Source organism: Ambystoma mexicanum, chromosome 2p (assembly GCF_040938575.1).
Source record: "Ambystoma mexicanum isolate Mex_15411 chromosome 2p, UKY_AmexF1_1, whole genome shotgun sequence".
NCBI classification, from domain to species: Eukaryota; Metazoa; Chordata; class Amphibia; order Caudata; family Ambystomatidae; genus Ambystoma; species Ambystoma mexicanum.
Genome location: NC_090923.1, coordinates 930,645,633 through 930,659,195, shown reverse-complemented (window position 1 = coordinate 930,659,195; position 13,563 = coordinate 930,645,633). Strand labels below are relative to the sequence as shown.

The 13,563-nt window shown below is 44.2% G+C and overlaps 1 protein-coding gene across 2 annotated transcripts in view; it reads right to left on the bottom strand.

The window, feature by feature from the left end:
- Positions 1 to 13,563, bottom strand: part of MARK4 (microtubule affinity regulating kinase 4) — a 612,664-nt gene that overhangs the window by 399,568 nt on the left and 199,533 nt on the right. For both annotated transcript variants that reach the window (XM_069644669.1, XM_069644670.1), the window contains exon 2: positions 998 to 1,195. In XM_069644669.1, the coding sequence (XP_069500770.1) occupies positions 998 to 1,195 (198 nt within the window). The remainder of the gene's footprint in view (positions 1 to 997; positions 1,196 to 13,563) is intronic.

The following is a 13,563-nucleotide window of genomic DNA, read 5'->3' as shown; positions in this document are numbered from 1 at the left end:
AAAGTGAACCACTTATTTAAAGTCCCACGAATTCCCCAAGATAGTTTGCTCCAAACCATCTAAACTACAACATAAAACCTCGTCATGTGTTTTTGTTGATCGCCACGCTTGTAACTGTGCCATACTCTGAGTGCACAAATTCATGCGAGAGAGCATTGCAGAGCTACAGTCGAAGGGCAAGGATGGTCCAAGGACAGCACAGGGAGCGGGCGACTGCCACACGCGAGGAGTAGAGGGACTGCAAAGGTAATGTAAACACTCATGGATGTGAGAGATGTGAACTCTCACATCCATGAGAGATGTGAAAAGCAAAATCATTGCAAGCCAACACAGCCAGCACGAGCGTATTGGTAACATTGTGCATTGACAATGATCTTCACTATTAGATCTGGATTATGTAGAACAATAGAAAGCCTTGGCTTCCTCCCTTTGCCTCGCAAAGTGGAGATCATCAACTGATGAGCCGCATCACACTTTGCTTGTGAAACCCAAGGCGTCAAACCCAAAGCAGCAAAGCCCAAAAAGGCTGCACCCAAAAAGAAGACGAGGCTTTCGCTGAGACCCTTAAGAAAAAAAGAAAATAACAGGCTTCATGGTGGCCCCAGAGCTCTACTGAAGGCAATGTTGATAGGACAACCTTGAATGTGCCTATTGGTCTTGGCGGCAACTCTATGGCTTCTGCCAATCAAAAAGATCCCCAAACCCACAGGGAGAACCGGTTCCTGGCAAACGCTAGTTAGACATTATATGTTTGAGATGTGCATTGAAAGAAATATGGTTTGAGCCCTCGAGAACATATGGGCATCATCCCCAGTGGGGAATGCGGGGAGAAACCTTCCAAGCTAGGATAAATTCCGACCTATGATAATAGTCGGAACAGTCAGTGTCGCACAGCGGCTGCTGATGATTTTCAGTCCTTCATTGCACAGAGATGCAGATGCTCATCAACCACAGGCTTTGCATTCTATAGGACAAAAATGGGCATTCACTCACTCACCTCTCTACCCGTTAAGATGTGCCGTGCCAGCTTAACCTTAGCAAAGTTGCCTTTTCCGATGGTCTTCAGTAGCCGGTAGTTCCCAATGTGTGGCTGTTCGTCGGTGCAGGAGGCGATGGAGTTGCGGCACCGGGCTCCCAAAGAGCGGCTGGACCACGTGGTTCCCTTCTCAGATCGGCTGCCCCCCAGGGTGGAGTGCTACAGAGAAAGAGGGAGAAGGCAGATTAGAAGTGTTGCAGGGGGTTTTGCAGTAAGTAGGTGTGTGGTATGATTTATCAATACTTATTCTTAAGCAACTTAAATCTAAGAATTACATCGGATCTGACTGCACAAGCCCTACTGAAAACAAACTGCATGGCTACTTTCCATCAGGCTAGAGTGAAATCACCAGTGGAAAGTCGTTCTGTGAAAATCCAAACAGTTTTATCTGCGTCTTACAATTTAGCTCTCTAAATACATCTATATTGGTTTACACTAGACGCCCCAAGCCATTCTCTTTTTTTGTCCAAACTTTCAGAGAGAATATCGAAGGTCAATTTTCATAGGTTTTTTGAGGGGAAGAGTAATGCTCCAGGATTTAGGCGATCAGTTAGCGGGTGACTGGGAGGAAGTGTGCCAAGGCGTCAGGAGTTCCCAAAGAAGGCTTATAAGCAAACCTTTTACCAACTAAGGCTAGATAATGGCAGTCATTTGGAAACATTACAGTTGTGTATTGGTTAATTGTGGACAGATGCTTCCAATTTTAGGGTGCACATTGTCCCAGTACATTGAACACTTTTAAATGTAATGGTTGGATAGTTAAGAGGAAGTGTGAGGATCGGCCAAATGGGGCATGTGGTTGCTCGTCCGTTTCAGTCATCAATACTAAATTGATTATGTGGGTTACTGAGTAGGTTTTATAATTTCTACTTGCTGTACCCGGTGTATCGTATCCTAAATATATCCTCCCCCTACCCCTGGGTCTCTAGGTTACCTTCTCCCCTGCACTCACTCTGAGGGAGTCTCTCAGTCAGTCTCTCTCAGTCTCTCTCTTTTTTTTTTTTTACTGGAATCACATTGTCAGCCAAACACTTGCTAGTGCCATCCCAACTCTTATGGACAGCAGCATGACAGAAAACAAATGTTTTGAAGGATGGGTGCTTTAATTTTTTTTTAAAAGAATCAACAACAAGCATTGGCAATGCCAACATTTTGGGCTTGTGTAGGCATGGAAAAGGCACTTGGACAGGCACTGCCATAATGGTATTAACTGGCTATTAATGGATGCAGGTGCAAAACGGTGCTAGTACCTACGAATCAATAGCAGTGCCTGGCAAATACCTAAAAGTTATATTCAAACCAAAACTGTTGGCTTTGCCAAACACTTGTTTTTAACAGGACTTCAGTGAAGGATTGGCATAGTGCTTACAAATCAAGTGACTGAAGGCAGACCTGACGATTACTCCATTAGCGGGTTTACAACTCCAATGAAGTCAAACTAGCAGAATACTGCTTTGAAAAAACACTGGCAGGCACTTCCAGTGCAACGTTTGATGGTACGGCTTGATTAAAACGATCTCAAAGAGTTCCCATGAGGAGGGGCTTTGGGCTGGGCAGGAACTGGGTGGGAATGGCCGCAGGAATTACCAGGCCGTGAGCCGTGAATAGGTGGGCAAATAACCAAACGCCTACAAGGGTGTGTCCCTTCTCATATGCCATTCCTCCCATCGGTATTCCTATGGGATACTTTCCGCTCATAGGGATTGGAAGCGACACCTAAAAAGAGAAATTATTTAATTGTACCAAGATTGCAAAGTGGCCTTTTTTAATTTCGAATGATCCCTTCCAGTCTTACCGAGCAAAATGAAATGATCAAAACCTAGAATAGCCTATCAGAAAACAATGTATAATGCTAGCATTCCAATATGAACAGCCTGGAACACTCCAATATAACCATTCAGAAATACCCCTATAAAAAAAGCGAAGGAGACAAATAAAAACCAATGGCAGTCCTTACTGCTTGGCATAAAATTGAAGAACGATTCTGGAACATATGAAGCCACGCCGTGCTTTAGATTTAACAAATATATCTAAGAGTTGTATGTTTAAATCAGTAAGAAAATAATTGACACAGAGCTTGGTGTTTACATTTTAATGTTAGGGCGAATGTTGTTAAAACACAAATAACCATGAACCAGACAGCTGAAGGCTTTGGATACGTCACTCCACTGGCTGTACAGATAATTTTAGAAGAAAAAAAAGGTCTGGGCATTTGTGAGTCTGACCAGTCCCCAATGCCCAGAGATCCGTAGATAATTATATAAAGAGGGACGGGCACCAATTGCTTATATTGTAGAGGTCTTTAACCAAAAAGAATACTTTATTTGGTGTTTTATTTTCTAATTAATTTTTAGGACACCTCAATTTTCCCCCAAAAATATCTTGATACTTAGTTTAAATTCAAACTATTTCTTTTAAGGTTTATTATTAAATGCATACAGGAGGTATTTAGCGTCACTCAAATTTGTAATTATAATGTACAAAATCAAACATTTCTAAAACCATATTCCTAAAAACGCAGCCATACCATTCCACAAACAATCGCCATATCATTGGTGACTATTGCAATATATTTAACAAGTAAATCACAGCATAAAATAATCACTTTAAAAATTGTATACATAGAATTTATCGTAAGCCAGACGTGAAAAGCAGACACCTTAACAACATAGGACTCTGCACAATATAAGGTGCTCCAAAACTGATCGGAACCATAACTGACTTTTGCATGGCCCTTTGCATAAAGGGCAGGAAGGGCCACACAATTAGTAAGCACAGGACGTATTGTTTCGACTTGAGTAGCGCGACAAATACCATCTTCTCTGTTTATACCCCTCCAAGCTCCTGTATTTGCTAAGACCTGAAGCAGACCAAATCGTAGGGATAAAATGAAGGGTATAAGGCAGGAGCGTAACAAGATACTTCATTGGGAAATCCCCAAATAAGCCCGGATGAGTACAAGTAACATTTTCACTTTTCCGCCAACCTACACAAGGTAGATATACAATCAAATCTAGGCGAGTTTGCGAGCCAGGTTGCTAAAAAATAAGGGTATATCAAGTGTCCCGAGTAGGATCAATATCCAGCAATGATTTCCCACCATGGAAACCAGACGTCCAGAGCGGGTCCCGAGAGGGAATCTCGTAATATTGTGAAATGGGTTTAACGGCGCCGGCACCATTAGCGGTGCCGTTAAACCCATTCCGCAATAGTTGTAATGAGGCCCATTGTGTTCGTAAATAGGGCATCTACCTCAGTATAGCAGTATTAACAAATATGAACTGTGGTGAACCCCATTTGACCAGGTAAACTTAGTTTCTGAAGATGGAACTATTAGAGGAAAAAGTTATAGGTTGCCAAAACTCCAGCCATTCCCTTGCTCGTTTTGCTGCTGGCATACCCACTTTTTAAAAAGGCATATACTCAGAAAGGCAATCCACATTAAAATCACCCGCAAAAATAATCCCCCCCACCTCCTTGACTGTTCAACCATAACTGCATTGTGTAAAAAATGATTTCCATTCGTTTTTTTATATATCTGCCCCCTGGAGGATCATAGAGGGTTGCCACCAGAGTACCACCAGCCTCTGTAGGAAAAACGGGTAAAATTGCTGCCAAGAAATTATTATCCATCATACCACCACCAAAGGGGGTCAAGGAATACTCACTCCTGGCCCCAATACTCAGGCCATCTTTAGGGCGTCCAGATGGATTGGGGTCGGTGTGAAGGGCGAAAAAGTAGCCATCTGAGCCAAACGAAAAGGTAAGCCATGTTTCCTGTAGACAGAACAGATGCAAGGAAAGTAGTTAATTTAAACCCAAAGGATTAGCAAGGAAAGTTTGATGGCCACGCGTATTGCAGGACAACAGAACTGCTCAGATTGGAATTTCGCAATTCAATCCCGATTGTCCTGTGCCCATGAGCAAATGCCTGGTGTTCTCCTTTGGTTAAGCTTAAGGCCCCATGGATAGTTTCCGATTACCTGACCGGGGGCCCAACTAATTACCTCACCCACTTCACTGGCCCCAATTTCTGTGGAGGACAGGTCAATATGTGGATGGGAAGAGAACACATCAAAACCCAGATCACAGAAAAACGTTGCATTTTTACAAATACACTCAGTCACCAAAGGGGAAACTAATGAAATCAACACCCAACTAGTATTACTACAGCGTGCTGGCTACTCTAGCTCTGCATATCCTCTGAGGTAAGGCCGCGTAGATCCGGGTCGAGGAGGAATAAATGCAGGAGCTAGTTACAGATGGCTCAAGTTCCACAATTTGCACATCTTAAAAATGTGACCCCTCTGAAACCTGACCCCTACCAGACAGAAGGGAGGGAGGGAGGGAGGAATTGGGGAGATTCTCCAATCCAATACCCTCTTGTAACATACTCAATCGACCGGGTAGCCACACAACTCTCATCACATAAACCAGGTACAGTTTCCCCCAGTGCAATGAAGGTGCCTGGATCTTTCCATGGTAGAATTGGTAGGCTGAAGCCATTAATCGAAGGGTCCATGCAGTACCACTTGTCTCGTGGAACAATCGGAAAAGGAGTTTGTGACAATGTATCTGCCTGCACTCAGTTGGTCACTGTGATGGTTAAGGAGTTTATGGGTAGACAACGTAGCAATGGGCTGAGCAAAAGGACACACCCTCAAATGGTTGCGGCACACGTGCAGCTGGGATGCGGTATCGCCTTTTCCTCTTGGGTAAAGCCAGGGGACTTTTAAGGAGAGATTGTTCTACATTAATAGCATCCATGGCATGTTCTCTGGATGGAGCTGTAACTTTTAATGAGTCACCTTGCAGAACCACAAGATTGGAGACCAGAGCCTTCCTGTTTTCTGTATGGCTGAGATAGACCAAGTCATGAAATGAAGTAACCTCTCCACTTCCCGGACATGGGTTACCCACTGAGTTTGAGGACTGAATAGTATTTGCAGCAGGTTCACTGGCGTTATTAGATGTCAACGGCTGATCTAGACCACCCTGCCAATATCACGCCCATGATTAGACGCATAATGTGTTTAGTTTCAGAGCGATCTTCTGACAATTTGGGGCAAAGTAGGAATAATGCATCCAATTTTGATACAATCGTATCAAGAGAAAGTTCAAAGGACTCTGGAGCGCCACCCGTAGGGCAATTGGAGTTGACCCCTTGTGCAAATTTAGAATCTCCACCCTCACTTTCAGAGTAATATGAATATTCAGCGGAAGCCAAATGATTGAGGTTCAGGGTGGCCGACAAATGTGTTCTCCTTCTATTATTGAAAATGGAATTGTTTGGAGCAAGAGAATTTCGCTTCAGTTCCAAGCAGTGATTTAAAAGTGACTTGTTATTGTCAATCAAGAATGAACTTTGAAGTAAATTTACAAGATGCCTATCACATGGGCCCACATCCAAAACCCCAGAAGGCCTAGCCACAGGTTTACCCTGGGGCACCAGGGCAAGTTCCTCATTTTCAAAATAAGCCATCAGTTTCCTTGGAGTAGGGTGCCTGGCTTCATTTATTTCCCCGTTCAACTTTCTTGGATTTCTGAAATACAGGTTTGTTTGTATTTACAGGGTGCGGGCTATGCTCCCGTTTGCCGGCACGAGTTACGACCCCACGTGGGGTGTACTTTGGAGGATTAGTCTTCTTTATAGTCGCACCACGAACTACAGCCAGCAAATAAGAATACATATAAATAGGGCCACAGTCAAAAACGTGATGCCCGGAAATGTTTTGCTAATGAATTTACAGGCAAGAGACACCTCACAGCGTGTAACAGGTGGATATCCAATGCACCCTCAATGATTGGTGCCAGGAGGGAGAAATCGGAGAAGTGCAGCCAAAGCCGACAGGCCACCAGATTGCAATCCCTCGTGAGATCCAAAGAACACAGAATTGAGCGGCACAGCCCACTGTCTGCTTCGCCAGAAGTGCTGTTTCACCAAATGCCCCCCAGGACTCACAGGACCATAGGGACACCAACCTGCCAACAGCTTCAGTCATTCTGCAGTGACTCCGTGGCGGTCCGCGACTGAGATGGGTATTTGTTGCCAGCTCCTCCTCCTCCTCCACACAATGTCCACAAAGAAAATACTGCACATGTCTGCCAACAACTGCAGTCATTCTGCAGTGACTCTGCACAGTGACTTAAAACTTATTTTGAAAGCACATGTATTACTGTAACTACATTGTAAATTATTAACCACACAACCACCTGGTTATTATCGTGACCTTGCTGTACATGTATGATTGCACCCATAGATAATTTTGCTTTCAATCAAAACCCACACTGCACAGTTGTAGGGGTTAGTATAACGTTTTTGAACTGGCATAAAACCTTAAGCTATGCAGAGGTGTCACATGGATGCTAAATGGAGAACAAAACAAAAAAAAAAGGATGATTATATATTATGTTATTTGGCATTTATATAGCACTATGTCATTAGTATGACCTCAAAGCCCTTGTGGGTTGAACACTCTCGGGGACCGTAGTCCAAGTCAGTGGAGAGAGTAGGGTTTTATTGGGGGGACTCAATATGTGAGCAGCTGATGCGATTGCTTGATGGTAGCTGCATCCTAACCTTAGATGTGTGTGTAGGTATTGAGAAAACAGTTGATTGTGTGCAGTCTGGTGGTTGGTCGCCGAGACTGCTTTCTGGCGGCCTTACGCCTGTGTAGGACGTTTATGTGTGCAGCTAGACCGATTTTTTCATGCGGCGTAGCTGCATTCCAGCAGGATGTTGAGGTGTTCATGGAGTAATGTTCCTATGTGAGTAGCTAGGCCGAAATGGATCGTGGTGTAGCTGCGCTCTATTGTGTGTTGGTGTAGAGTAGAGTGAGCATAGTGATAGCAGAGGAGTGTGTCTGGAATGGAAGTGCTGTTCTTACAAGCCCACTGTTCTGGATTACATTCAAGCACTTTGGGATAGCTGCACTCAGTGGGAGAATGGACAGGGGGTAGCTAGGCATGTGTACTGGACTCACGAAGCAGCTAGCTAGTGGTCCTATGACTGGCGCCTGGGGAACGCTAAGGTTGTCACTAATGGTAACTGTTTCCTCATTCTGTCTTGGTGACATGTTAGTTACTAAGCAAGGACACTGCTGAAAGCGACCATTTGTCCGCAGGTTGTATTTACATTCGAATGTAATGATATTGAAGTCATGGTCCATGGTGTTGTAATGTTTTAGTGGCCCTAGACGGCCTTAATCATCTTTACGGAAAGAGCCAGGTTTTTAGAGCTTTGCGGAAGGCCATGTAGTCTTGGGTGTGTCGAATGTGTGGGGGGAGGGAGTTCTACAGTCTTGGTGCCAAGGTTGAGAAGGCAGATCCTCCAATCTTGGCTGAATTAGAGGTTGGAATCACTAGTAAGAGGGCAGTGCTTGATCTTAGGGTGTGTGAAGGGAGGTAGGGTTTAATCTTCTCTTGAAGGTAGTATCTAATGCTATGTTTAACCTTGAACACTGGGAAGTGAATACTTGCTTTTAACGTAAACCCTTGCAAAGGGGACCACAACACTTGCTGTTAGGAGTTGGTTGCCAACTTCCAAAGCATCTAGGAAGGCGGCCAGTTCTATCACCTTGTATCTCAACACCCAATTGAATATTTCCCCAAAACATTTTCCAGCCGCTCTTATGAAGACAGACACAAATGTGTTTATTTTACAAACAATATGCAATATTGATAGTGCCCTTCAAATGTTTAGCTCCACAGTTGTGTGCTTGGAAGCTCGCTTCACTTGACCCTACACATCGAACAACGACATTCTACACTGTGTATTATAGCGTCAAAGGGATATCTGCTAGTATGACTGTATCCAATCTTTGGCTTACCAGAGGTTTGGACTAGAACCCTCATCATCCCTAGCCAGCATAGTCAATGGTGAGGAGTCAGTCCAAAACATCTGGAGAGCAGAACGTTGCAGACTCCTGGATTTTCAGATGCAGTAATTGCGCATGTAGATAAAAGAAGTGCTTAGAACCGTGTTCCCTATAGGTATATGATAGGTTATTTATAATGTGCTTAATACCCAGAGGTTTTCTAAGAGCAGACCCGGGGATCAAACCTATGGTGCTCTGTGTCGTCAAGCTTTCAAGGCGAGCATGTTGTCCCTGAGCTATCCTCCCAATACCCAATAGTATAGCAAAAACAGTTGTGGTAAAGAAAGTAATCGTAACAAATTCATAGTTTTGTCAATAGTAAGGATTGTGGTGGCCTGCTCGTTCCGTAGTGTTGACACAGTTTCTACCATGCTACTTTAAAAGGCCTTCATCTTGGTAATAACCAACTGTACGCTACCATGCTAGTTTCTGTACATTTGATAGTGACTGCACAGAGTCAAGCACTCGCCGCTGTCCGTTCAACTCATAGGTATGAATCCAATCATGGATTATTCGGCTCTTCCCCTATTGGAAGTGAAGAATTAAATTCTTGAAATTGGGCAATAATACTGGTTACTTACAGCACTAAGAAAAAGAAAATACTGAGGCAGCAAGCGCTCACCCTGTTTTACTATTACAATCAAGCAAGACCAGCAGAGAACAAAACCTGGACGGTACCAGGAGATCTCACGATCACGCACACGCACACGCACACACGCACACACTCTCCCCCGCTCCCTATGAAAAATAAAAAAGGGTTCGAGGGTTGCAGGGTTGTCCCCTGCATGTTCCATGTAATGTCCCCACAAAAAAAACGGGCATTTTTCAGCGATTTTTTTGTATGGGGAAAATTTTGAGGGGACATTATTACCTGGAACCACCTGGACGAGTATAAATGCACCATTTTCGTAGGGATGAAGATTATGTGAGGCGATAGCTAGCAATGCCATAGACGTTAGCGTGGAAAAGGCTTTGTGAATAATGGTAGGCTATTTGAGGAAACATGGTAGGGTGGGGGGGAGGGGGGGAAGGAGTAGGAGGAAGAGGCAGGGGGGAAAGGTTGCCTCGCAGCCCTTTCCTGCTAATCACACCTCTGCATAAGATCTGTTACATGGGGAACATGGAATACATGGATAAGTGAATCCTCTTCAGTTCTACAATGTCTGCCGAGGCTCCATCTCCAAAAATAAATGATGCCAAGAATGTAACACTCGTACAAAAAACTTCTAACAAATGTCATAATTGGATGTAAACACTCGAACCCCGGTTTGTCAAGGCGGGGGCAGTCAATGGCCTTCAGTAGGACTGCCCATTGCTGTGCACTCCCAGCTAGAGGATTCACAATATCGACTAAAACAGCAAATAGCTACAAAAGGTGGACATAAAAGGGTATACAATTCCTGGTTTGGTTAAAATTGCTCCATTTGCAGAGAGCTGCCTCGAGTGTCACAGCACAGTGAGAAGAGCAAATGGGTTGCAGGTCCCAGATGGGCAGATCTCTGAAAACCTGCAAAAAACAGAAATAATTGACCTAGTAGCCTGCCCCTGCTTCCATCTATTAAAACCCTTTGAAGGCATAGCCTTTCCCCTACTTCCATCCATACAACCCCATGAAGACATAGCCTTTCCCCTGCTTCCATCCATACAACCCCGCGAAGGCATAGCCTTTCCCCTGCTTCCATCCATACAACTCTGTGAAGGCATAGCCTTGCTCCCCTGCTTCCATGCTTCCATCTATACAATCCTGTGAAGGTTTCCAGGTCCGTGGCAGCAGCAGAGCAGTGGATGGCACCCTTATTAGCACAAACTCTGAAAGGGACGCAAATGCATCTTTCAATTTTTTTAGACTTGCTAGGTGGGAAAAAAAAGGATGGATTCCAAAACGATATTGGTATTGCACTTGAATATATCTCACTCTCTTAAAGAAAATACCTACATTGGGAATTAATTCGATTTTTACCCCAAGAAATTATGTTACTCTCAAGCTCAAAAACGAGAGGGTAAAATTACCCTTCCAAATCTAATCTTACACCCCGTTTATAGGGTTATCAGTGGACCCTGTTCCCATGCTGCTGTTTGGAAGAAAAAAAGGAGACGGGTAGGGAGGGTTCGGGATCCCCCATGAAACATCACATTAACCAACAAAAAGCCCAGTGGTAAAAGCGTAAGCGGCATGTGCTTAAATCAGCCACTCTTGAAACGACACAGGCTTTTTTCTATATCATTTTCAAAATACAGAAAAGATGCTCAATGAACTGCTTGGACCAGTTAAAAGGATTTCAAAGAGCAGCACAATGTCAAAGGAAGCTTTCCAGCTAGGAGGTCTGCACACTAGTCGCTCCTGAAGCTCTATTCAGAAATGTAGCCCGAGTAAAAGCGTAATTGCTCAATTGAGCACGGCGTTCCAGGGACCAATAAGAGTGTGTGTGGGGGATGATGGGGGGGTAAGATAGCTCTTATATGGTGACCATGGGAAAGATGGACACAGAGAGGATCATCAGAAAAAAGGTATTTGCAAAATTAAGGGATTAAGGATTGCAAGGATAGTAACAAGGAAACCCAATAGACAGGCCTTTCAAACAAAACAGTCATGAAGAATGCAAGATTTTAAGACTGGTGTCATAATGGGATGCAGTGATATCACACGTGCCACCATTGCTAGGAGAGGCCACTATTGGGTGAATATTTGCGTTCAAGCTTCTGAAGCCATTCCCATGAAGACTAGAAGAGTGGTGCATCTTTTCAGCTGGAGAGGAAGCCTTGTACATTGTGGCGATGGGCTTGATCCATTTCAGCTCCATCTGGAATGCGGTCAGTTCCAGTCGTGGCTCAATGTCATCTTGAGAACATCTCACATTTGTGGGTTCCAGGGGTGCAACAGATGCTGGGGTTTCCTCCTCTTCCCACCCTCTTATCAACAAACGTTCACCTTCCTATAAAGTCTAGCCCTTCATAGGCCCAATTCGCACCTCAGGCTGGGCAATTCTGGAGTTTGAACGGCGGTAGATAAAAGTTAAAATGAGGACCAGGCAAGTAAGCTACCAAATCTTTTAGGATTGCTCAGTCACATAGACCCCTTCATGCATCCAAAAATGTCAGTGTACAAAATGTTCCTGTTCACCAAATGTGCCTTCTAACACATTCCAACTAATGCCATACACAACATTAATCCATGCTTTTCTACATCCTAAAGTCTATGGTCCACTTGAAAGGAACCACACGCAACCCCACCATCCCCTCTCCCACTGCATCATATCTCCCTTTTTTTGTGGTGACTTGGCACAATACAACAATGTCTAAACCTAATATAGCTATTGAAAACAAGCATTGACAAAGCCAATAGTTCCATGTTTTGAACAGTGGAAATGTTTCCTTTACTTCTTTTCTGAAGAAAGAAACAAAAACGACAGAACCTCTAAATTCAGTGCTTATATTTGTCAGCTAGGCTCAGATTCCTCTTTCTGGGAAATAGTACACATTGCAATGTTTATGCAGTTTAAAATACAACCAAAAGCCTGGTTTGTTTAAAAGTAACCCAAAAAGAGGAGGTTACTGAGCAACACAAAATGGTTTGCAGGGAATGTGGAGCTGGATTGGCCGTTCCTTTCCTTTGCACAAATATTGAATCTGAAAGGTTTATGCTAAAAATGAATATAGAAAAGAAAAACGTTTTGGAAGACTGTGCAATGGCTTGAAATCTCCTCCCTCTCCCCTCCAAAAAAAGAAGAAACTACCACAAAATACCAGCTAGAAGTCAAATTGAAGGTGCTGCAAAAGGATGCACATGATACCTTTGATGTACGTTTCTCTCAATATTCTATTTATGATCATAAAACTCAAGAAAAGCTTGATAAACTTTGCAAAACAGGATCAAATTAACAAGATGGGGGCAGATGGGGAGCAGGTGCAAGTGGATCTAGGTCACCTGGCCTAAGCCCCCCCCCCCCCCACCTGGTGCCTTCCTGCCTGCCGCTCTTTTTCACCACTTAGCAAGCCCCGGCCACCTGGTGCCTTCCTGCTTCCTGCTCTTTTTCACCACTTAGCAAGCCACGCCCACCTGGTGCCTTCCTGCTTCCTGCTCTTTTTCACCACTTAGCAAGCCACGCCCACCTGGTGCCTTCCTGCTTGCCACTCTGTTTCCCTACTTAAGGAGCCCTCCAGCCTCTTTTCCTTTGCAGATGGGGATCAGGTGCAAGTGGATCTAGGTCACCTGGCCTAAGCCCCGCCCACCTGGTACCTTCCTGCCTGCTGCTTTTTTTCACCACTTAGCAAGCCCCGCCCACCTGGTGACTTCCTTCACCATCACTTTCTTGTGGCCAATGCTGGATTTGACTTTTATGGACTTCATTCATTCACGGTGCGTCACTCTTTCCCAACTCTCATGCTGGACTTCCTTTGCATCTTGTACTCCTGGTGGCCCTGAATCATGCTGTTCCCATCTTCATCTTGTATCCTGGCTTGCAACATTATGTGTTACTACTGACTTCTGCAATTGTATTCGCTCCCCACTCTTGCTTCTCCACTCTTTTTGACTGCTTACCCTCTTTTCTCTCCTCCTTTCCCTTCTCCCTTTTCCTATCTCCTCCCCTTTCTTCTATATCTCCTCCCCTTTCTTCTATGCACTTACTCTATCAGAATTGTTCCTGGACC